Below are 26,983 nucleotides of genomic sequence, written 5' to 3'. Positions count from 1 at the left end.
AGAGCCAATATAAATAACATCCGTAGGTCGTATCGGAAAAACATCGTTTATTATTTATGTATATTTACTGGAAATCACTTGAACTACAAAGATTTTGTAAAAAAAACATTACCTAACCACTATAGTTACTATAGAATCTATTTGTCCATCATTATCACCAGCTCACTACACGTCCCCACCGAGGAGCTCGAAGCCTATCCCAAGTAAGGGGTGACTAGAGCAAAATCAACCACGGCCAAGTGCGGGTTGACTTCACACATATCTTTGAATTTCTTCGCCGATATGTGCAGTATTAGAGTTTCTGTAACTATTATTACTGTACCTATGTGATGTTTCTAAGCTAACATACGTGATCTAACATAGGCTCGATTTGACACGTCTCCGCGTTTACATTTCATTAAGGATGCGGTATACGACGAGCTCACTCCCGTCTCCCCGCAGTGTTATTGTCAACCTATAGTGTTTCATTGTCTTGTTATCTATTGATAGTTGATGATGTTTACGGTGATTATGCTAATATCAGATCTTTTGAGTTTAATATTTTAATCTCTTAAAGTTTAAAGGAAATGAATATTGCAGAATTCTTTAAAGATTTCAAACTGTACCTCCGGTATAGTATGCGTCTCATGAGTTCTACAAATAGAAACAGAAATATAGATTAGAAAATGTACATTTCAATATTATAAAGTAGTAAGAAAACTCGATGCAATTTCTTTTAGTGGAAAGTGAATCCCAAGAGACACTTGACTTTAAATTATGAGAATTGTAGTTGTCATATAATATTTCTCACAATATTTTCGTGTGCCAAATATAATGAAATTTAATACATTGCATTGAAGTAGTGTTTGAAGACCTTTTTACGGTATTAGTTGGCATCGTACACATTAAATAAACAAATTCTAACTTTTAATAATAGAAAACTCTTGTATTACCACATTACATCTTAATAAACTTTCTTCATAATATAATGGTTTATAAGCGCACTAAGGATATTCATACAAAAGTTCATTTTTAGATAGGTAGATAATAACTAAAAGTTAAACAAAACTGTTTTGGATTAACTAACAAAAAATATGAATTTGAATTCCTTTCTGCATGCGTTGGATGCGTTTTAGCGATGAATCATAAGTATAGCCGTTATTGTAGTACAGGCACAGTTTAGAGGCGGAAATGAGAAACATTGTATAGCGATGTTCGCAATTAAGTGGTTATTGTACATTATTTTAGATTCGATTAGTTTTTGTGAAAAAATTAATCATTTACTTTTTTAAAAAACATATACGTACATACTCGAAAGAATAAATTATACATTTCAAAGTACTTTTCTCAAATGTTTTTCTTGTAGATGACTAGACACGATGTGTGTACACTTTTTATTATAAATGTAATGTTTACTCGAGAGCAAACAGATACTTCTAGGAAAGTTCAGTAAAATAATTTTATTGTGCTGTTTTCTTAATGTGAAAGTCCTGAGTTCACTTTTTATCTAAACAATATAAATATTATATCAAATAGCAAATCTGCTATGGTCTTATTCGAAGTAGTTTTTATGTCTATTTTACATTTTCTCGTTTTCTAGGAAGGGGCAGCTGACAAACACTACTCGCACCTTTTTTTATTATGGGGGAAATCTTCAAAATGATACATTACCTTCTGGGCGGAAGACAGGGTTATATGAGGTTTGTACCCACTAAGCCTCCTCGGTGGCCAGCATCTAGTGCAATAGAAGGGGTTCCGCGATCTCCTTGAAAAATCTTCACCAGAACCACACAAAACAGGACGTTGCCTGATGTTCCGCAGCCTCATGGCAACATAGGACCACGCTATGGCACCATATTCTCTACTCGCACCTAAAGACGCCCTTGTTGTAAACAGACTTTAAATCTTGGAAAGTACATATGAACATAAATAAAATCAGTTTTAAATTAAAAGTTGGACTTAAAACATTTTAGAACTAAGTTTTGTAAAATTTATTAAATTAAACTGTTTTTTAACTGAAATTAAATATTTTCACTAGGAATTAATCAATTCACAAGCCTCTTTGTTTTGTAAAGCTTTTAAGGGCCTACTGAATAAGTAAATAGTTGATTTCACGCACTTTTTGACAGTTTCGTAACTTTTGAGTCTTACAGTTGTTGATCAAAGTTGTAAAATATTAAGTAATGGTCAAAGTCGTTCAGATGTAATACTCAAATGAAGTCTATAAACTTTCACCAGCAGATGTAATAAATAATTATTTTTATAATGTTGTATTATTTATTCTTAGACAAAATAAAAAAAAGTAAGTAGCCTATGTGTTCTTTCAAACTATGCTCTACTCATATGTCAAATTTCATCGAGATCCGTCCAGCCGTTTAGGCGGAAAACTAACATCCATCCATCCATCCATCTTATCTTTCGCATTTATAATATTAGTATAGCCAGATATGGCTTGTTCAATTTATTATAAGACATATTTAGATTGTTTACAAATAAGAATATAATTGCATTAAACGTGTGTTGTACGTTTTTTCGGAGTATGTTATTCCATTTTTAAGCCTTTAGTGAGTTTATGTGCTAGCATCGCTACATAAAGAGTTTATTATAAGTAAATGGCGCATTGCATATCGAAATGAATATAAAGCCCCGTCGTTTTCTTTCCATTTTTCATCTGGCTGATAACTTTTCATGTGCGACCAATATCATGATTGAAATGTATCCCGCTTAAATGTCAACTAATATCGTAAAATTCACGTAACTGGTAAAATATGAAATGAAATTCTCGTTTGTCAGGTGGCAAAAAAGTACCGAGATACTCATATTAATAACCATCTTTTCTAGAAATAAATGTTATTAAAAAACAGGTTTTGATAAACCAGATTTCGAAAGGTTATTCTTGACTCGGTTTAGGTGATTTATAAACCAATCACATTAAAAAAAACGTCAAAACTGTTTAACAGTTATAATTTCACTGTTTTGTCTTTAAGACATTTGTTACTGTCTTCAAAATACTATCATTGGTGTATTTGATATTTATCATAAACATTCTATAATATCCTGTTAATAATATTTGCAAATATAATTTATCATATAAATGCATACAAAGTTTGCAACAAAGGAACTTTTGGGAACAACTGAACTAAACAATAACTCGGTTAATTTGTATTAATGTTTTGTAGCAAATATGTTATTGTAGTTACACACTCATTAATAACACAATGTACACTGAAACAAGCCAGGACTCTACAGATACAGCAACAAACGTAGAATTTTTTATTGTCAATGTTATTTTCCTGGCATTAAAAATGTTGTTAAAAGAGCAATGGAATCAATCATCACTAATCACATGATTAGAAGGTGTCAAGAATGATAGAGTTTATGAACTGAAACGACGAGTCGATAACAATGAAAGTAATGTTAGACTCACAAACATATCAAACCCGATAGGTATTTGTCAAACTAAATTAAGACAGCTCGTTAGCGTCACCTGTGTATATTACGCTGACATTTACGTAAAATAATACATCGTTATCAAAACATATTGACTCAAAAATATGCAGACTTACACAAAATGAGTAAACAAACGACCAAGTTTAGAACCTATTATTACATTACAGTACACCATTTTCCGTGCACTCGCTCGACAGGTCCTGTCTCTTAAAAGTAAAAAACTAAAATCAATATTAGAATCATTTTCTTTAGATGTTAAGCTTTGACGATTCTCATAACAATCTTTGTCAGTGCAATATCCGCCGGCGGCAGCCGGAAATTGCGAACATCGCGTGTTCTAATCGTTAACGCCGTGTCTTTTATAAATATTGCTTTTGTATCATAAAATATTTCATCGGTGACTCAGGGGTTTAAGTAATTGACTTGTAATCTACAGGTCCTAAGGTTTGAATCCCGGAATGTACCAATTTGATTTTCGATTTTCGAATATCATATATACTTAATTTAGCCGACGTTCTCACTGGGAAGGAAAACATCGTGATGCAACCTGCATCTGTAAATCGGTGAAGAAATTCAAAGATATGTGTGAAGTGAACCAACCCGCTCTGGGACAGCATGGTTGACTATGGCCTAGTCACCCCTAAATTAGGATAGGCTCCAATCCCCTCAGTAGGATATCTGTAGAATTGGCGGCGAATTCAAATTCACCAATAGACTATTGTGAATTGGGTTTAAAAAAAAACTTAAAGTTCAAATAATTATTGTAGTTACGATTTAATAAAATTATTGAAATATACTCTAATTTTCATAGTATTCATTGTTAGTGTCCAAAACAAAGATAACATGATAAAAATTGGACGTGTATATTTTGGTTTAGTTTTCGAAAAACTACGTCGATCAATCTTCTACACATGGTGGGAATTAAATGTCTAGCACGCCTTCAAACTGATTGACAGTACAATACATTGCGAAAAAATGAAGCGAAGGAAACTTTACCTCAATTCGGCACACGTGTTCCTTAGCGCAAATAATATAAACGTTAGTTATTTCATAACAATCTGCTACCAAAAAATTGAGAGAAGACAATCTGATGTTTGAATCATGGTTTCCCTTAAACCACTGATATCTTTAGTTACTTATCTTTTTACATTAAAGTAGTTTTTGCTTCTGACTTTTAGGAATGTAGCCTATACTACTCAGTAATAATGTAGTTTTTTAACAACAAAATAAGTTTTGAAATTGGTTCATTCATTATTAAGTTTATTTGTTACATAGAAAAATTTCTTCTTTATAATATTAGTAGGTATACAAGAGTCAGACTCCCACCCACACTGAAAGTAATGATCTGCCCTTAGGGTGATTTATAAATAAAGCTACGCAAAGGGACTCAACTCATCTCAACTCATTTAACGGCCAAGTGTGGCAGTATCAGCCATTGTGTAGAAACTCTTCTGTGTTTCTTGAATAATTTCAACAAATGTAATTTTCGTCTGTTTAATGTTATATCTTAATTTTGTCACATTGTGTAGTCTGTTTCAGTTTGTTGCTGATTGTCAATGACTAAGATTCAAGGGTCGGAATGTCGGCCACGTGTTTTGTATCAAGCGCTTGAGATATACCAGAATACTCGAGAAAATTTAATACGAAATTACGCCTTACTTTTACCAAATCATTATTTTTACAGTACAGTTATTATTCTAGTTGACTTCATTTTTATAATTTAATTTAAAACTTCTTCTGAGAGATTTCTTTATGAAAGTTTTGTTTACACCTGTTACCTCTACCATAGTTATTATTAATAGAGAGTTTTATTGTTAATTATTATTAATAAGCTTTAGTTTTTTTATTGTTCAAGTTCAACTAACTACAGACCAATTAATCGGGTTTAGATTATTTTTGTTCAGTTCATGTTGCAACTTAACGAAATTAGTACTTAATAAACAAATTTCAAAGTCCTGTTTACGTTAAATTATACATCTGATCCGATCATCGAGCTAAATTAGTCCCCGCGGCGGTGTGCGGAAGCAAGGGATTGATTATGTTCCTCTCTCTAATTATCACAGAGTGTTATTTTAGAATGTTTCTTGTTTACTTTACCCAACGAATTATTATGCACATGAAGTCATTCTTCGTAAATATAGCCAAGTCTGTCAAGTATCATTGTATGTAGCCTGATGCATTGGTCGATAAGAGATTTAAATTGACGACTTAAATTCAGTTTAGGCACTCATGAGTTTCTTGTAACCACAATTGTACCCTCAACCGCAAACGCTTCTGAGATGAGCCTAGGAGCATAGCGTAGTAGCAAATCAAACACAGTCGCTTTTCGGAATTGCCTTTTGAACCGTTCAACGTGTAGATTCCCGTAGAAATCGCCTACAAACTGAAATACACGTAGCATTCTCGTAGGCTAAACAATATAAAAAAGGCAATTCTAATAGAATTTTCAACCATTATTAAGACAGATTTTTGGCCAAATTATTTATTTTAGCAATCGAATTTGAATAGGATAAGCTACAAAAAGTAATGTCTTTCGAAGGTTTTGATCAAAGCAATCGCCTGTTTCATCAATCTAAATCCTCCTACACATAAAAGGATGTTAATCAAATTGTATTGAAAAGGGGGAATATTTGGAATAGGATAGAAGTACGTAAATTATTATGTTTCATACAGAGAGCGAGTGAAAATTAAAAAAAAAGATTTAAAGATTTAAAAAGATTTATTTATAAAGTTACAAAATTTCTTTTAATACAATTCTGGTCGATCGAAAATCTTTTCATATTACATTTTAAAAGGTCTTGCCCTTTAGTAAAATATAACTAGCTGTTGCTCCCGACTTCGTATGCATGAAATTAAAAAATATAGCCCGTTACTCACAGAGAAATTACCTTTCTAATGATGAAGGAATTTTTTAAATCGGTTCAGTAGTTTTTACGTGAATTAAAACGTACAAAAATACAAATCTTTTCTCTGTTTAATATTAGTATAGACTAGCTGTTGCTCGCGATTTCGCCCGACTGAAATTGAAAAATAATAAAACGTATTGTCTGTGTTACTCAAAGACAAATTACCTTTCTAACGGTGAAAGAATTTTTATAATCGGTCCAGCAGTTTTTGGGTTATTCCAATACATACAAAAATACAAATCTTTATAAGGTTAGTATAGATTGAAAATGAATTTAATTGAAATTTAACCACGTTGATAATTTTTGATCTCTTCTTAAATATCAAATTACTTTCTTGGAATTGGTTTTATGGATTTACTTTGAAGTTTAAACGATATTTTGTTCAAAATTAAATCGATACCACGTAAAGGTAAAGGGTAACAACCGTGAGGTTGCACTGTCGTGCCAGCGTCTGTTAGCGCTTGAAGAGAAGTGAGAACATTTCTTTTCTAGATTTATTTTTTTATTGATCGTGTTATCTATACTTCTATGACTACATAAATATTATAAATATTGAAATAAATATCATAATATTGGAATAACTAAAAAAATTGGGCCGATTTCAAAAATTCTTTTACCATTAAAAACCTATGTTATCAATGAGTAACATAGGCTGTGTTTTTTTTTTATTCCCGCAGGCGAAGTCGCGAGCTACAGCTAGTATTAAATATACAACATGTGTAAATCATTCCGTACATTCAATCGTGCATGAAGTGAAATGTTTAACTTTTTAACAAGTTGTCAAAACTTTGGTAGAACGATATCAAGCAAAATAAATACGAGATTTACGTATGTAGGGAAATAAGTTTTAATGACGCTTTTTGCGTACGAAATAATTTTATACGTAATCTTATACCTAATGAATATATACAAATCTTATTAGTAATTAATGAGTACTTCATACTTGTGTTAATTTTTAAATCTATACTATTATAATAAAGCGTAAACACACACTTCTTTGTTGCCTAAGATGTCAGCAATTACAGCATACTTTTGAATAATTCTTTTTTTAATAAAAAGCCCTACCCTTACGTCACGCTTTAGGCTATATATTTTCACGCCATTAAACTTAAAGGGTAAATATTTTGGATTAACCCTGATGTGGGAAAGAGACCATACGTTGCTGCCAACATCAAGGAAGCAAGGTTGCCATGGTTTGTCATAATGTCATGTCACATTGACATTTGCAATTGTTATGAGTAAAGAATAAATAAAAAAAAAAATATCCTACAAGATCACTTTTGTTTGGATATTTTTTTCTAGCGTAGCGACGTAGAAAGTAATCCTCCTGAACCGTTGTCCTGACGCAGAGACCAAGCTTACAAAGCTTACGAGAGCTAATGCCACGTTCGTTGAGTCCGACCGCCACCGGCTTACCATTCTGACAAACAACAAGCTCAAAGCTGGACAAGTCAAAGAATTATATTCACTTCCCTGTTACGATCGATTATCATATACTGTCACCGTAAAAGCGTGCGTACACCTGAAAATAAAATATCCCATAACTATTTAGTCTCGCTCTGATTCTATGAGCTTACATAGAGGTGCGTACACTACTCGATATTTAGTTGTGTAACTAAACATTTGATTTTGTTCCGAAACTATCGACAATCGCACAACAATTGCGCGATAGTTTAGTCACAAGTGTACGCCTGATCTAAGAGCTGTATTTAGCACGTATTAATATTGCTATAAGATTTTTTCGACATATTATATAATTACTATGCCGTACATGTTGCACTGAGGACGCGCAATATTATAAATAGACGAAGTCATTTGCTAAATCGATATTTTCGTCTGATACGTTACTTTTATCAATTCTTTTATAATCATCATAACCAGATCACGAAACGTACCCACCAAGGGGCTCAGAGCCTACATTTAGTTAGGCCGACTAGGCCATTGTCAACCATACATTTGTTTGAATTTTTTCGTTGATAAGTGCAGGTTGCATAACGATGTTTTCCTTTACCGAAAAAACTCAGGTAAATTTGTACATTTTTAATTAGAAAAATCAAAAATCACATCGATACATGGCGAAATTCGCCCTCAGAACCTGTGGATTTCAAGCCCCTTAGTCACCGACTCTCTATTTCTTTAATGGCATTAAGTAATGATGAAAGTCGGAATACTTATCAAAGTTACATATGTCACTTAAATAACTTACAAGACAATTACAGATAATCGTACCGACGAATGTGAAAACTTTAAAATTAGTTTTGACTGTCTGTAACACTTTTTATAGCTTTCGAGTTTCACGACGCCATCTGTCGCTATTTTATTACACAAGTTTGATAAGAAGTATTGTTTTAACGTCTTGAATGAATACGACACACGAGACTAATAAATTGATCCAAAGAGAGTTTTAACAATTCATTTTACTGGATTCGGGAACGAAATAATCCATCCCTAGTACTCCTTACGTATAAGTGCCGACTGACCGACGTTACGCGGTGTAATATTACGCGTTACGCGGCGATCATACGATGCAGAATAGTCGAATGGGAAATCCATTCTAAGCTAACAAACCAGTTTCGCTTCACATGAAGGTTAGTATCTCTATTCTCGTTTTAGTATCTATTTTCTAACAAGTGGATTCCGTTCTAGTAGATAGCATAGTAAAAATTTCAAAATATTTCCTCTACAACAAAATAACATGTTTTACGAATAATTGGCATAGTTGGTTGCGTTCAGGCGGACTTATACCGTCCAGATTGATTAAATACTCAAGAAGATCGATATCAAGAGCATAAGAAGCCGATGTGAATGTTTGCTTAGATTTAGATAAGATTGTACGTACAAAAGGCGAGTCAGGTCTATGCCAAATGGAGGTTCGCGGCGTCTGTCTGTTTCACGGTTACGGTCGTGAGTAACATTGTTGTAGTTGTAACGAAGTGTATATTATTACCAAAAATATGATGTTGTAATGTTATTCTTGAAATATTTGACTACTCCACTAACTAATTAATGGTCACTAAGGGTGTGTAGACTAATTTTTAAAAAGATACAACGGTTTAAGTGACTTACAGCAGTAAGAATATAAAAAAGGTTGCGAGGATTTATTGTCCACTCTCTTGTCTAACATATGATAATGCTGTGAGCTTTTACAGCATTGTAGTTGTTAGACTTGAAAAGATATATAAAATATTACTCGTGAGCGTGAAAGCGAATGCAGAATAAAAACGACAGGTTTGCATTGTGCAGCTGTTATACTTTGTTTGAACATCTATCATTTATTTTTCTACTAGTTATCGCCCACGACTCCGTCCGCGTGGAATAAAAAAACCAAATTAAGTGGCCTATGTGTTCTTCCAGACTATTCTCTACGTCTATGCCAAATTTCATCGACATCCGTTCAGCCGTTTAGGCTACAAACTCTAACAAACATCCATCCATCTAAACTTTCGCATTTATAATATTAGTATGATACAAAAAAGGAAGTATGCATACAGTTGATGATTCAAATCAGCCACTTCTGAATTATTAAATGGTTAAATAAATTTAGATAATGATAGGTTGCTAAATTATATAAATACAAAGAGGAAATTGTATATTTTATATGTAATGACTGAAGTCCAAAAGTAAAAGATCGATTCCATAAATTCTTTTCGAAAAAATTCTAATTCGAAAGCTAGGTTAGTTTATTAGTACATTTTTCTTTTAAACCCACGAACGAAGTCGCGTGCAAAAACCGTTTTAAATAAATCATATCTTAGTAAAGAAAACACAATACATGAATAATATAACAGCAACATTACCAATATGAAAACAATGAAAGCTCTTTGTAAGAGATCATATAGCCCGATCTAAAACTTTGTACGACTCTGACTTCAAAAGAAATAACTTTAGTGTACGAATATTTGAGAACTTTATTATCTTTGAATCGGTTTATTCATTGAATAAATGGAGATTTATTTATTTCTTGAAATTAAATTCATTGAATAGCTTTTTCGTTGGTATTTAAAAAGTTTTGAGACAGAATAAAACTATTTAAGTATTGTAGCTTTATTATACTAGACAGTATTAATAACAACAGCAGTAAGAAACCTTAATTAACTGTTAAGTTAATAATCATATACAATGAAACCTATTATCGAATAAAACAAAGACAACAACTTCTAAAATTGCTTCAAACGAGCTGTCGCCCGCAAACTTCGTTGAATTTAAAAAAATGACTTCAGTCACAGCATTAATTGTAATACTCGTAATATGTAGTAGTTATAAGTATTAATACTCATACATATTATTGTACAGTTTTGTTGTTGGAATTTCAGTTTCAATATAAATGGGATTGAATATTGATTGTTCGATAGCCGTTTGGTTTTGTGGTTCACCTATTCATCATGGAACGTCGGGTCAAAATCCCTAGTGCTTGCTAATTAAATTTCCGAAACATTCTCATGGATTTTATATACTGATCTGTATAAATAGTTAGGTCAGTGCTTAGAAACATTTACTTCATCGATCCAAAACACCAACAAATGGTTAAACGTAGTTGGAGAACCGGCCATAAGACAGTTATTATATCTATATATTATTAGTTCTTCTCCTCACCACCGCTAAAAACCGCGTCTGTTAACGAAATGGCGAAAATCTAAAAGGCACAAAATATCACGTTGATAGTCTGTGCATTTGTTGATGATTTTACAAAAAGTGTTTTGTATACAATTATGTTGTATGTATACAACCATTAATTACATAATTGTTCTTTGCACGGAAGAAGTTTTTATTACGGTTTCATCTACCGTAAGATTACCTTTTATAAGTAATAGCTGTTCTCGTGCGACTTCATCCGCATAAAATTATGAAAATTTTATTTTCTTGTTTACATTTGTCAAATTACAAATTACAAATGTCAAAATGACATGACATGATGACAACCTTGCTACCTTGATGTTCGCAGCAACTTATGGTCTCTTTTTCACATTGGGGTTTTTATCCAAAATATTTACCCCCTAAGTTTAATGGTGTTTAAATATGTAGTCTAAAGCGTGATGCAAGTGTAGGGCTTTTTATTAAAAGAGGAATTATTTAAAAATATGCTGTAATTGCTAACATCTTAGGCAACACAGAAGTGTGTGTACACGCTTTATTATAATAGTATAGAAGTACAGATATCAGTAATAATAGCTTATTTTAATTAATACTGTTTAAGGATCAACTTTGATGACGAACATTAATTTCTAAATTATTTATCGTATTGTTTTTATTATAACGTTCAATTGATATAACACCCGTTTCTGTCGTTTAAATGTTACTTACTGAAACGCAACCAATAAAATATTATAAGCAGTTCCCCTTATTATTTTCACAAAGTGCCATTCAAGAAGATGTTGCTTCTAATTTAATTTTACAAGTGATAATGATGATAGTGTTTTTAAGTATTTCAGTAGAGATAAGTAATAAACAATATACAGACGAATTGAGTAGAGTCTATGGTATTTTTAGAACTAGGCATAGACTATTATATTTATTAAACGCTTCGTTCGTTTTTAGAGATTTAGTTCGATTGTAGTTTGTAAGTTATGGCGATAATTTATTTGTATTTCCTATTTTAAAGTAGATGATGCAATATAGATCAGTCTATAGACATCTTAAATGGACAGAGGAGAAGTCGAAAGATAGAATATAATCCCTTTCTGTATGCCAAATCTACTTCTTACTCCCTTTTCCTCGTTAGAAAATTATGGATAGGGAAAGGGGGCTCTCTGTAGAAAAAGTGTTTACTGTAGAGAAACAATTATCTACACTACTATTATGAAAAGGAAAGATTTGTAGTTTTGTATTTTTGTATACTTTGAAACTACTTAAAAAGTACTGGAACGATCTTAAAATTTCTTTCAACAATAAAAATATACGTTACTGATGAATAACTTATATTTATTATTGTTTTTTATTATTACACGGGGACAAAGTCGGGAGCAACAGCCAGTATTGTATATAAAGGTTAAGATATTATAGGTACGTCTTATTAATTTTATGAACATCGACGTGACTCAAAGCTCGTTAAGTCTAACAGCTTTATTCTGCAGATAAAGGTATATTGGAAAATTTTATGAGCGTATTTTATCCTTGCCTAAGGATCTGTAAATTACCTCAACTTTCTTTATCAATTGTCAATTAAATCTTACCAACGAACTGTAAGTTATTAAATTATTTAGTTTAATCTAAATGCTTCATTTTAAAGTTATAAAAAATAATAAAAAAAAGTGTTTTATAGCCAATTTAGCTAAATGAAACAAATATGTATATTTCACACTGATTAATTGAAGAAGTAAAACTGTTTTCTAACACAATAACTGCATAATAACAAATATTTCTACATACATTTATCTCTTACAAAAACGCACGTATAAAGGATGCGTGGAACGTAGTATGAGGTCACATGTGAACTGAACATCTTCATGCTTAGTTACAGGCTCGATATGGAAACGTCTGAGCAGACTCGACATCACTGTTTTCATTTCCAACATGGCAAACTTCTGGCCTGAAACATTGAATTAACATATACAGGTGTTTTAAAAATCAAAACAAAAAAGTAAAAAATAATTACTTTCTTTCGTCGTTCTTTTTAAAAGAGGCCCCGCTTCATTATATTACATGCCTATTTGACGTTAACGGTAGTAATTGGTAGTAATAGTGACATTTCGAATAATACAGATAGAACAAACTGTCATAACGTCAATATTCGCGTTTAATTCGAAACGCTGATATTTCCAAGTAACAACCTACGAATTTAATAAAGAACAATGGGCTATCCGAATATATTAAAAAGTGAGTAAAATTTTTCTTGCTTCACTAAAATTCAACAAAGTGAAGCTGTAAAATGTAATATCTCTTTTAAAAGCATTTTACTATAATTGTAAATTGTATTCTTACCTATACAATTTCTTGGTCCAGCGCTAAAGGGAATGTAAGCGTAGGGGTGACGTTTGTTTGCGTTCTCAGGCAGAAATCGCTCGGGAATAAACGTCTCCGGGTCAGGGTACAGATGCTCGTCGTGATGCATGTCGTACAAATGAATCTGACAGAGTGTGTCTGCTGGGATTTTATACTTACCTGTAATAACATATGAACAGGTACAAGGTTACCTCTGCCGAAATCATACGACAAACAATTTATTAACGCTCTTATATCTCTGAAACATGTGTTGGATACAAATTTGAACAGGACAACGTTTTTGTATGAACATTGCAGCAGTGAAAACCTCCAATAAAGTAAACAATAAAAAACAAACTGAGTATTCAATTTGGTAGATTGTTTGCGAATCACAATTTAATTACAAACGTTATAATGTCTGAAATCTATACTATTATAATGAAGCGTAAACACACAGTTCTTTGTTGCCTAAAATCTCATCAATCACAGCATATTTTTGAATATTTTTTTTTTTAATATAAAGCCCTACACTTCCGTCACGCTTTAGGCTATATATTTTCGCTCCATTAAGCTTGGGGAGTAAACATTTTGGATAAAAACCCTAATGTGAGAAAGAGACCATGGGTTGCTGCCAACATCAAGGAAGCAAGATTGCCAAGTTTTGTCATGTCATGTCGTTTTGTTATTTGCAATTGACAATTTGACACATGTAAACTGAAATTGCATGGGAACAGCTAGTAACGGATAAACTGAATAAGGAGTGACTAAGAATAACAAGTAATATATTTTTAGACACTCAAGCCATGTCTTACCGAGTTGTACTTCTTCAGCTAAATATCTAGATATAAAAGGCACACTTGGATATAGTCTTAGTGACTCCTTGATGCAGCATTCCAAGTATTTCATATTATTAAGGTCTTCGATTGTTGCCACTCTATCCGATTCACCAAATATATTTTGTAGTTCTTCATAAATGAAATTCTAAAACGAAATAATTTTACTCTATGTACTCATTTGCTTAATAGAAAAATATCTAATAATATAATTATAATACATATATGTAACATATTGTGTTTCAATCTTACCTGTATACTTGTTTCATTTGCTATTCTCATTATCATAAAAGATAGTGCACTTGCTGTTGTGTCATGACCCTGAAAAGAAAATTATTTTAACTAAATTACTATTAAAAGGCGAAACACATACATCATCTTGATAAATTTATACGTAATTTTGGGCTTTAAAATTCAAGATTACCAAAATTCTTTGTTTTAACAAATGTCGAATTCTCCGTCGTCACAAACATTAATACTATTGACACGTACCTCAAACATAAAAGTGTCCACTTCTTCTCTAATACCTTCTAAGTCTATGACACCATCTTTTTCATTTTCTAGAAGTAAATCTAGCATTGCAAGTCGACCTCTCCTACCATAAACATCGTCATTATCTGTATCTATCATAATATTCTTTGAGTTAAAATGCTTTTTGCGGTCTCGAATTACATTCATTGTAAAATCATGAAGGTCACTTATTGCCTTTTTTTGAATTCTCCCAATTTTAGAATGATTAAATAATATATCTACGTACAGCCAAACTCTACACAATCTATGGACAACGAATTTACCTATTTCATTAATTGCTTTCAAATACTTGTCGCAGATAGATTGCATGTGTTCTTTATTAGCTCCACCCATGGCTGTCTCTGAAAAATGATTACTTTTAGATACATTGATCATTGACGTTTAAATTTTCGACATACTTGTATAAAAACTATTTCTAAATTAGACCAGACTACACCTTATACTAGAAAAAAGTCCCGCCCTCATGCATCGAATAAGAGCATGTAAAAAGCATAAAGCATCAAAAAGCAGTGGTGACTGAGTTGGCGTATGATGATGTTATGTGGAGGACAAAAACCTGCTGCGCTGACCCTACGGGAGTAGGATAATCAGGAAGATGATGATTAAGAGCATAAATGGTCTCCCCTCTAGACCAATCTAAATCATCGACTGGCGACGCACATGTTACCATCGTAAGTAGTCCTTCGATGTATGTTGGTCTGAATGATACATACATACCACACATAATGTTGAGAGTTGCATTCGTTATCAATGGCTGTACATCACATATTTTATTAGTTTCAATATCCACTTGGGCCATCAACTTCTCCGTTTGTTCAGTAAACGTACGGAAGTATTTCTTCAAGATATTAAAGTGAAAAGCTTGTGTCAACATTTTTCGACGTTGATGCCATTTATTACCTAAGACATTACATTACTTCAACTTTAATCAAATAATTTTAAATCTTTTTAGTTTCCAGCTGTCGCCGGTGACCTTGTACAGTAAACAATAACTGAGTAGTAATCATGCAGTATTTATATGCTATTCAAAAGTAATTTATGTTTCTGATTTTATTTAGATCTTTTTTTTAATATAAGGTGGCAAACGAGCGAGCGGCCACATGAATCTGCCAAACTGACGAAGCAACCGCTGCCCATAGACATCCGCAATTGCGGATGTATTGCCTACAATTAATCGAAGGAGGAGGAGACGCACAAAAAGAGGATATTTCTCCTTCCAATGCGTCTCCTGCAACGTCAAATCCACGTTCCCTTCCCATCCTTTTCTTATAAGAAAAAGAGAAGGGAGGAAAAGGGACTAAAGTTGGGTACAAGCCTTCATAGAGACATCCGTCCAAAAATCTTTATCATTTTCAAATTACTACCTTTTCCCCGCAACTCCGTTCACGTGGAATTAAAAAAGCAGTATATTAAAAAATATCCATTCATTTAAACTTTAGCATTTACAATATCAGAAAGAATTAAGATTTACGTTAAAACTAATAACTACATTTTTAAAAACAAGTTCACTTTTACTCACCGTTACTTACAAGAAGTCCTTCACGAAGCCACGGCCTTAAAAACGTATAAGGAATTTGTTTATCAACAAAGCGAGTGCTCGATAGTATTATCTAAAATTAATTAATCATTTCAATGAAATTGTTTACAAATCAACGATCTTCCTCATTGTCATTTAACCGTATTATCTTTACTTCGCTATTGTGTTCTCTGATACCAATTGTATACCAGAACTTGACCGTATTTACAAACCCTTCAAATGTTTTTATACCAAATAAACATTGGTACCAAGTGGGAATGTAGTTGGACCAATGTTACATGAACATAAATGTTTCTGTAAAATGCGACAAATTTCAATTGAAAGGCCAAAGAAGTTTACTGAGATCGAATTTTAGTCTTGTTTCACTGTTTCCCTTTCCATTCTTTCCTTATATGTATAAGAAGGGGAATGTCCTCTTACTTTTAACTTCATGCAGATGTCTATGTTATAGCGAAATCCGATGGCTGATTTCTTGTTTGCTACGGACTTCTAATACTAAAGAGTTTGGAAAAACTAATAAATATTTATCTTTTAAAATTACCTCTACATAATTGGGATTAGAAATATTAATAGTTTGTACATTGACTGCGTGTAATTGATAGATATCTCCGTACTCTTTGCGAAGTTTTCTAAGATAATTGAACAGACGATCTGCAAATTAAGAGAAGTTAAGGCTAAAGAACGAAATCCAAATTTACGTAGAATAACTCACTTCATCTTTAGCATCAACATTCTTCACACATTCACTTTCACAATCTGAATTCACTAATAGCTTATGCATGTCCTCTATTATTCAATCCATCCACTACTTTCTTTGGTCTTTATCCGTGTTTGTAACAATCCATACACATGAAACAATTCACATCACATTAAAATAAAATTATGCACAAATTTAATATAACCATAATAACACCATCAATCATAATTTTAACACATCTATTTTAAAATTAAAACAAGTTATATCATACCTAGAGGCACTAATAAATAATGTGAGTTCCCAATTAAAGGCCATGCTTTTTGTCCTGGAATTTTACGAATATTTTTGTTTTTACGTCGATCCTGGTATAATATTAAAAGTATTAATAAAAGAAATATCGGAAATATCAAAAGCATTGTGGCACTAAGATGCAAGAAAACTGCACGAAGTATGTTAACAGACGACTGCTCATTGTTAATATATCGCATCTCGAAGGTTATTATGACGGGGATAATTTAAATCGTTTTTAAACGATAATAAAAATGCGTATAGCATATAATCGCAACGGATTTTCATTATCAACCTGCCTTTGTCCCTAAAGGGTCTGCACAGTAAGTGCTGCACTTCTCATCTTTATCAGCCGTCATATCTGAATTCACTCCCTTAAGCATATCCTCTTTTCCAATATCCATCCATACTTTCTTCGGTCTTCCTCTACCTTTATAGCCATCCACATTCAATCTTAATACCTTGTTATTTATGTGGGATGACCTCATAATAATTTCCGTATAATATATCCATACCATGATATCGTTTTGCTTCTCAATTTCTCCGCCAATGGCGCTACTTTCAAAAACTTTAATATACAAATTCTTAACTTTATCCCATCTTATCACATCTTATTCACCTTAACTTGACCACATTGAGATTTTCATCACAAATATTTTCTTATTTAATTAATTGATCTTTTAAACGCCAGTTTTGTTTTACTTTACCATTTACTTCCTCTAGTTCTATCACTTCCTTGACATCACAAAAAAAATGTATTAACTATAATTAAATTAAATACAATTCAAAGGAAAATAATAAAATATTGGTTATGGTTATCGATATAATTTTCGAAGCTGATTTTAATCTAGCATTCCTACGGTTTTTATAGTCATTTCTGACCTGGCAGTCAAAAGGTTAGGTAGATACATTATTCTACTTAGACTAAATAAGCAAGTGTTTTTCCGTCAGCTTACATCAAAATAAAAACAACAAACAAAGATTGATTAAACGTCCTATTAGGGTGGAACCGATGAAAACAATAAGATTTTTTCTACAATTATCTTCATTAGGAAACGCTATTATAACTGAATGTGACAATCATTAATTTGAATACAATAAAGAATGCAAACAAGAATTTGCAATCTTATTCATACTTTTAAATAAAAAATACTATGCAGTTTAAAAGCACGTACATAAAAAAGTATTAAAAAAAAATCATGTCATGTTGAGAACGTGCACACACCTGAAACTAAACTATCGCACAACTGTTTAGTCTTTGATTCCTATGAACTTATGTGGAAGTGCGCGCACTAATCAATTTTTAGTTGTGCAACTAAACAGTCAAACAAGGGTGGATCCGTGAAGGTGGGCAGGTAGTTGTGGTCAAGTCAAGACCTTAACAAATAAAATATGTAAATATATTTTGTCAAGCTCTTGACCAACCAGCGTGGGGGGGAGTCATGACCCCCATGCCCCCCATGGATTCCGCCCTTGTAGTTGAATTGGCTGCGAAACAATCTACAATCGCACAACTGTTGTGCGATAGTTTAGTTATAGAAATTGATCTATATTGTTTTCATTTCTTTGGTTGGTCTACATATACGGTATGTTAAAAACAATAATCAACTGGGTATTCCAGAGGCTAATTCCTTCGTTATTCTGTTTTTAATGAAGAAATGTAGGAAGAGCAACAAATGTGTCAGGAGAGATGTACATATCAAAAGGATAGATTATTTGGCAGTCAACACTTGTAACTATACACTAAAACAAATCATCTTTGGAGTAAAATTCGTACGCTGCAGTAAATATCTAAGTATTGCGAATAGAATTATCCGACTTTCAACAGATGCATGAAGTCGATTAAATAAAAAAATAAGTAAGGAAAAAACAACGGAAATACTAAATTCCGTTCGCATACATACAAGGAAATCTAAGCTATAGTTGTAATTATTATATAATCGTGAATCTGCCGATATCATTTTTTATTTTAATAGACTGTGTGGGATTATATCGGAGTATGTTTTTTTCAAGGGTTTCACGTGAGAAATCTCTTGGTTTACACTCTTAATTAATAACCCCTTATAATATATCTATCAAGGCCTCAAAAAACGTAAAACAATAGATTGGTTTTATTGGTCATGTAGTATCCATTTAACGATCTATTTTTCACATCTAATTGTAGATAAATTACATTAATTGATAAAAACTTCGATTGAATTGTTTTTTTTTTTCAATGATCAAAGGTTGTTAACATCGTAGGTTCAGTCAGTGGTATCAGATTACCAATTAATTAAAATAAATATATTAAAAAATATGCTTCTCGTTATAAGAAAATAACTTTTAACAGACGCAAAATATTATAATTGGTGATCGGTGCTCTTTTTATTTGACTTTCCCTTTTGTTTTGTATTCGGATTTATTAAATACTAGCTGTTGCCCGCGACTTCGTCCACGCAATGTTAAGATAAAAAGGTAGCCTATACATGCCCGTGTATGTCAGCTACCCTTCAGAGAAAGTCCGGTCGAAATTGTCCCAGCCGTTTCGAAGATCAACCGAAACAAACGCGGCTTGCTGACAGACCGACCAAAAATAATAAACGTAATTTTCGTTATTAGCAATGGAAATACATCATCTTACCGAAATCTGATTTTTTTTTCTTTTGATATTACAGACACTCCTATTTTACTATATGTATGTAGAAGATTAAACAATAAATGCATTGTTTTAAATAAGTGTGAATCATTAAATTTAAATGTAAATTTATTAAAAGTAACATTACATTATATTATAGTTACGGCCAAGTAGATATTTAATAATATCGAGTAGAAATGAACTTTTGAAAGGACACATTGGGAACATTTTTCTGCAATTTATTTCATCGTGAGCTTTTCGACCAAACTCGTACGCAGTCTCGAATACTTCCAAAGAATCTTTGTCTTCATCCCGTGGGTCCAAGCTGAAACAATTATTTTTAATTATTATTATTTACTAGCTGTTCCCATGTGGCTACCTTTGCAGGAATTTAAAAAAAAAACTTTGTTTTATTGTTTACATTTGTCAAATTCTCAATAGCACATGTCAAAATTTCCATTACCATAATAACCTTGCTTCCTTACTGTTGGCAGCTTCTAGTTTATGGTCCCTTTCCCGCATGAACCTTATTTTATTTACTTCTAAAGTATAATAGCGTGAAAACATATAACCTAAAGAATGTCGTAAGTGTAGGGCTCTTTATTAAAGATAGAATTATTCAATAATATGCTGGGATTGCTGACATTTTACGCCACGAAGTAGTGTGTTTACGCTTTATTATATTAAGTATAGATTAAAAAACTTTTTAACCTAACAATCTTCAAATACCACGTCATCGGGCCAGCCCTCTTAGACAAAATAACAGTCGGTTATCGCTATCGCTGATTGAAAAGTTAGAAATGACGATAACATTTTATAAGTCACGTGCTTGTCACGTATTTATTCCTATACATTTCGTCGATTCTACTAACGGTATCGCTAATCGAAAGTCACTTTGATTTGGGGGGCAGAATGCCTTGTCAGTCTATTGCATCGAGTCCCAATGTCGCATTTGTCGCTTGTGACAAAAATAGCTTTTATAAATTACAGTCAAAGGTTTATAGCGCATGGACTGAATTTGAATTACACAATATTTTCAAGCGCTTCCACAATAGAGAACTGTAGATCGGTTACAATGAAGTTCATTATTTTAAGAGTAAACATGACAAGTATAAAAATGTTGCGGTGATATAAAATAATCACCTGAGCATTAATATGAGACCTCTGCGTATTTCCCCGTCCGGCCCCGCAGCCGCCGTCGCCGCTCCCAGCGTACAATAGAGGAACCGAGCGCATTGTATTCTATCATACATTAAAATTTTTCTCCACCTTACGCTTGGTCTCTGTAAAGAATTTTTGAAAAATTTGTTTAGTGAAAAGAACTTTTCTAAACGAAACTTAAATTAAAAAAGATATAAACACAAAGGTAGACACATAACAGTATGTGTGTTTTATTTCAGAGATTATTTCGACTAAAGGCAGCCATACACGATACAAGCAAACGATGCCAAGATCTTACACTAGGTTGTAACAATATTGAATTCTCATACGAGTGATAATTATCTTATTTATAACTTAAACCTTTGAACTTCACATGTTTTTATTTAAGATGAAAATGAAATTATTATAATTGCTATAGATATTGTTGAAGTTAGAAATAATTAAACAAAAATTCTAAATATTGCTGTTTTTTTTTTTAGAATAAAATAAAATATAAGTTTGTTTACGAGTGTTTCTGCGATGAATTAGTATAATTTATTACAGACCAATTCTACACCTAATTTAAGCAACAAAGTGTAGCTTAGATTATAACTAAGAGCTGTGTTAGTTACAATGTTTAATTTTACAAGTTTTAATGTTGACTTACCGTATAATTATGCGAACTGATATCCCTTTTAAATAGAAATCGAAGAAGTTTGGAAGCAGTAACCGCTTGGTAATCTTGAACGAGTATGTGAATGCAATACAAAACTCCAAGCGATAAACCTAACAAAATTATCAATCTGGAAACACAAGGAAGGTTAGAGCATTTACATATTTGTTGGTTATCTAATAGCGTACAGTATTGACATTTCATTCTTTTTAATTGCTTGAATTTGTTCGTTTATCAATCGTCTGTTCAACGGGATGTCATTGTCATCTCTACAAGGTTTTATTTTTAAGGTTGCAATTTTATTACCTTAAAGAGTTATTGTGGATGGACTAAACGTATACAGTGGTAGTAAGATCAGCTAGAACAGTGTTAGAGCCTGGATTAAATCTTCGTGTAATACCACGACCACACAGAAGCCAGGCGTGAAGTGGGAGCAATTCCGCATTTCGTCTGATAACTGTGATGCTGGAGGCCCAACTTTAGTCGCTTTTCATTCCTACACTTTATCTTATGAGAAAAGGTTGGGAAGGGAACGTGGATTTGACGGTGAAGGAGATGCATGACCGATATGGATAAGATGCAGGAAACATCGTTTTTTTGTGCGTCTCCTACGTCGTCGATTACGGGTAGGTAACGCACCCGCTATTGCGAATGTCTGTAGGTAACGGTCGCTTCGCCAATTTGGCGAATTCAGGTGGCCGCTTGCTCGTTTGCCACCTTATGATATATATAAAAAGCTAGGAACTTAAACGACAACTGAACCTTAACGTAACCTTTTCCTTAAAAATGTAAAAAAAAATTCTAAATCATAATTAACAGACTCATTATCAAAGAAAATTTATTTTGCATTATAATGTCTACAGTTTTAATTACTTTTCGCAGATTCATACATATTTTATGGAAGTAATTAAAGCCGTAGATGTGATATTGTTAGGAAGTATGCTGAGCACGTCTCCAACGACGAGCTTAGAAGATTCACAATAAAGGAAAAGTACGCAGGAAGAGGTCGCGTATTATGACCATAATTAGGAAATTTAAAATGTAAGAAAACGAAGTAGATTTTAAAAAATGCAACAAGTAATGTCATTCATGGATTGAGTAAATATATTGGAAATATTCTCTACGTCCGCGTGGAATAAAAAAAAATAATAAGTTACCTATGTGTTCTTCCAGGCAATGGTGCAAAATTAGACAAAGATCCGTTCCTACAAGCTCTAACAAACTTCCATCCATCCATCTAAACTTTCTCATTTATAATATTAATAAGATTAATATGTATATTTTTAGTGTAAATAAACGAAGTAGACACGAACAGACAGATAAATTAATTGAGCACCATATTCTATGACAGTTATGGTGCCGAATTTTTGTTGTCATAATTTTAAAACATTTTTCAACACGCTATTTAAAAAAAAAACAATTTCAATGAGGGGAATTCATACTAACAATTTAACTATAACAAACAGCTAAAAGTACAAAAAAATCTTACTTGTATCCCATGTTTTATTAACAGAGTATAAACTAAATAAAACCGCTAACACCACTGCACAGTAACTATAGTTAAAAACGTTTGTTTTTCTGTATATCCTTAAGTGTGATTCCGTGTAACACATGCAAGTTGGGAAGGTGCTTTAACCGGACCTTTTGCAGGTCAATTGTGTCATATGCAAACTGGACGTCTAGCACGAGGCCGTAAGTGGCGGGAAAGCGGTTGGTTATCTAAGACAAGTTTGAAATATAACTGCCGTTTTTAGAATAAAGATTGGATTAAGGAGACGGTAATCAAAGAATTGTTTTATTGTAGAATCGTATTTTTATGTCACCCAAGATTTTATATCAAAACACCTAGTAAGTATTAAATAAAGAAAACGGCATGTAACCAATATAAATGGAAGATAATAGGACAAATCCTCTGTTAACAATTGTCGAAGTCAAAAAACAGAACAGTTAAAATAAAAGCAACTATTTTGAGGTAACCCCAATTCCAGTCAAGGCAAACGTAAACTGACACTGAATTGGATTAATTTAAACTGAGTATGACGAGTTACATTATACTATAACTAATTAAAATAAAGTTTATTCCTAAATACATTTCTGTGATACTTAATCTATGTTATTTTATACCCAACAAGAACATTACTGTTGCATAACAAAACGCGAAGTGCGCTTATCTCTTAAGAGATGACTCGCTCCGGCGCTCACTTTCTTCTTGCTATAACCATAATCGTTGTTGTACTTACGGACAAACATTTTAATTTACCTACGCTTTTAGTCCAACTGAGTTTTCACTGCCAATATACCTGTACAAAAACATGGCTTCCTCACTTTAAAGTTTATAAGAATCAAGAATTCGAGGGTGCTACGTAAGGTATTGGAGATTGTCTGATATAAACAGATGTAATTATCCAGCGGTATACTAAAGGTTATCGCGCATTCGTCCACTCCTCGCCACTTGTGTCTCCACATGTCGTGTCGTCGTCGCCACTGTTGAGTAAGGATAGATTTTTTTTAGCAAAACGTTATGTCATTCTCACCTGCACAGGTGAATAGGGCGGTGTCGGGTGGGCAAAGAGTGGACTAATGCGCGTTAATCCTATCAGGTCTCACAAAACTGTAATAAAACAAACTCAAAATTATTTTCAAATAAAATAGGCATATGAAGTTTTACTCAAATCAAAACATGTATCTGAGATGTATGTTTTAGAGGCAACACGTGTTTCTCAATTTTCAATATCAGTGAAACGAGATAATTAATTTGAGAACCGTTCATTTAGCTAACAAATACGCCCAGTAATCTGTCTGTATTCCTCTTTGTAAATTATCTCCAATCCAATTTGTCGACAAACATTTTATCAGACACATCATTAACATGCCTTAACATTTGAAGGGCGGAAGAATCCAATTTCCTATAATTATAAATTGGCCTTTCATGTCCCGAATTAAATGGATATTTATTTGAAACATTTTTAATTGGATATTACAAAAATGGAACATTTATAATGAGTGTTTTGTTTCTGACTGGCCAGACAAAACTAGCTTTTGCCAGCAACTTTGTTAGTGCGGAATTAAAAAACAAAACTATTTAAGTAGCATATGTGTACTGCCACTCACGTGGGACAAATGCACAAGGTTTACAAACCTTAATGTTTTGATTTCATTTTAACGGCCACGCCTGCCTGCCAACCTCACTTAGGACAAATAAATAAGCGCTTCGGAAATATGAAGCGAACTAACGAAGAATGAAGAAATAACCTAAGGTGAGATATCCACTTGTACATCATTATGCTCTAGTAGTATTCAGATTTTTAAAAATGACGTTTCCTTTTAATTAAACATTAGTTGTTCCCGTGCGACTTCTTTCGCATGTACTTATGAAGATCTTATTTTATTGTTTACATTTGTCAAATTCTCAATAGCAAATGTCAAAGTTACCGTTACCATAATAACCTTGCTTCCTTAATGTTGGCAGCTCGTAGTTTATGGCCCCTTTCCCACATGAAAGTTTTTTCCAATTTACTTACCCTCTAAGTTTAATAGCGTGACGTAATATAGCCTAACGCGTGATGTAAGTGTAGGGCTTTTTATTAAAGAAAGAATTATTCAAAAATATGCTGTGAATGCTGACGTCCTACGCCACAAAGTAGTGTATGTTTACGCTTTATTATTTTAGTATAGAAGTATAAATATCCCAATTTTCTGTATAAATTTTGGTAACTAAGTCATAAGAAGGATCGTTAGTAAAAAGCAACGAGAAGGAAACGCAGACGGACCGGTTGTTTTAGTGACGTATGTATAAACGTTGTACTTAATGTTTTCCTCGTATTTTGCGAGAGTTCACGCAATATATAAAGTTTCGGAAACAGTATGTAGTTAACGAAAAGTTAAATTGGATTAACTCTAAAGTATTCGTATTTATCAGGAATATGACTCGGAGGTATTTCAATATCGTGCATCAATAAATTATGTCCTATAGTACTAGTAAATGGCATAAGTTGTAAATAGTAGAATTTAAAATTAAATCTATTTATTTTAAATTTCTGTCTTTCTATACATAAACCTGCGTTCGTTCCAGGTGATATCTCAAACGGCCGGGACCGATTCTCGTATAGGAAGATATTTCATGTGTGCGGTAGTAACTTAGTCATTTTTAAATCATGTATAACGTCACAGTAAACATAGCTGCTTAGTGTAGATATAATAAATGTGAAATTATTCATTAAGGTACTCGAAAACAACATCGCGTCTCTACTCCTTAAAATTAGTCTAACTATCTTGTTTCTCCATTTAAAATTGTACTTAATAAGGCACAAAAACCCGTCTCAAAACACTTTAAATGCACGCGTCCTTTAAATAACGAAATATCAAGCAACTCTAAGCTAAATAATCTTAATAATTCCAGTACTAAATGTGAAAAGGTGTACAATCTACGACATCTAAATTGTGTTTTACTTAATTTTATTTTAAAAGTACTAGAAATCATGATAACACATAGTTATTTTTTTGCTTTATAGTATTCACAAATTTGTTTCAAAACTAGCGACTTTTTAGACTTGACTTGACTAGACTTTGTTTTTATAAAGAAACTAAATTGGGAAAAGCAGAACCCCGTACACAAGATACGGCAAATCTACGATTGTAGTCTCTTAGTAGCTCATGAAATACAATCTCGTTTGCGTCGCTTCCTATGAACCTCTATGATATTATATTGAGAAAGTCGCTTCAATACTAAAATCGCAGATTTGCGTAGCCTTGTGCAGGATGGCGCTAAGGATAAATATAAGTAAATCATCAATCCAAACGTAAAAAAGAATGAATTTCATGTTTAAAATAATCAAATACCTGTCTACTGAAACGTTACAAAACAAATGAAGTCAAAGTAATTTTAATTAAATACCTATTCCCGACCTCGACCTTTCTAGAATGTAAAATTCATTAAAGGGCAAGCAAAACCAGTTTAGACAGTGATTGATTGACAAGAATTATTGGGGATTTATCAATTCCATTTTAATGTAACTAGTACTTATTAGTATACATTATTAGGTTAAAAAGCTATACGTGTATCAAGGAGACTTGATATTTGTTGCATAAAAATTAAATTAGTCTGAATTTCTTTTGGCATAATTTGCCACTTTCGGACACAAGAGTATTCCTTTGTCCGACGTGCCAATCTCTATAGCGGTTTACAAAGCAACATTAGGTACATCCTTAGATGAGTTAAAATTCCATTAAGATAATTAAGTTATTCATTTTATTATAATACGAGCTGTTCGCAACTTCGTCCGCGTAGTATTAGAAAACATACGAACTATATAAATTACAAATAGCCACGTATCCCTCGGGAACCGGACATTTCTCGGTGATGAAGCTTATCCCATGTGTACTCCAGACTTTGTTTTATATCTGTGCCAAATTTCAAT

General features: G+C 32.6%; 2 protein-coding genes across 2 annotated transcripts; both read right to left on the bottom strand.

Moving 5' to 3' along the window:
• Positions 1 to 12,621: 12,621 nt before the first annotated feature.
• On the bottom strand, positions 12,622 to 16,935 carry LOC106106399 (cytochrome P450 4C1-like). The gene is made up of 8 exons (XM_013286976.1): positions 16,867 to 16,935; positions 16,137 to 16,227; positions 15,335 to 15,517; positions 14,579 to 14,958; positions 14,339 to 14,407; positions 14,066 to 14,234; positions 13,254 to 13,433; positions 12,622 to 12,861 (listed from the first exon to the last, which is right to left on the bottom strand). Exons 1-8 carry the CDS (start codon positions 16,933 to 16,935, stop codon positions 12,704 to 12,706), a joined length of 1,299 nt encoding a protein of 432 aa, XP_013142430.1. The 3' UTR covers positions 12,622 to 12,703.
• A 2,962-nt stretch (positions 16,936 to 19,897) lies between these two features.
• On the bottom strand, positions 19,898 to 23,251 carry LOC106106398. Its single transcript, XM_013286975.1, has 4 exons — positions 23,056 to 23,251; positions 21,561 to 21,696; positions 20,897 to 21,036; positions 19,898 to 20,078 (listed from the first exon to the last, which is right to left on the bottom strand). The coding sequence occupies exons 1-4, from the start codon at positions 23,064 to 23,066 to the stop codon at positions 19,898 to 19,900; spliced, it is 468 nt and encodes a 155-aa protein (XP_013142429.1). The 5' UTR covers positions 23,067 to 23,251.
• Positions 23,252 to 26,983: the final 3,732 nt, after the last annotated feature.

Source organism: Papilio polytes, unplaced genomic scaffold (assembly GCF_000836215.1).
Source record: "Papilio polytes unplaced genomic scaffold, Ppol_1.0 DF822178.1, whole genome shotgun sequence".
Classification (NCBI taxonomy): domain Eukaryota; kingdom Metazoa; phylum Arthropoda; class Insecta; order Lepidoptera; family Papilionidae; genus Papilio; species Papilio polytes.
This window is presented reverse-complemented; position numbering and strand designations above follow the sequence as displayed.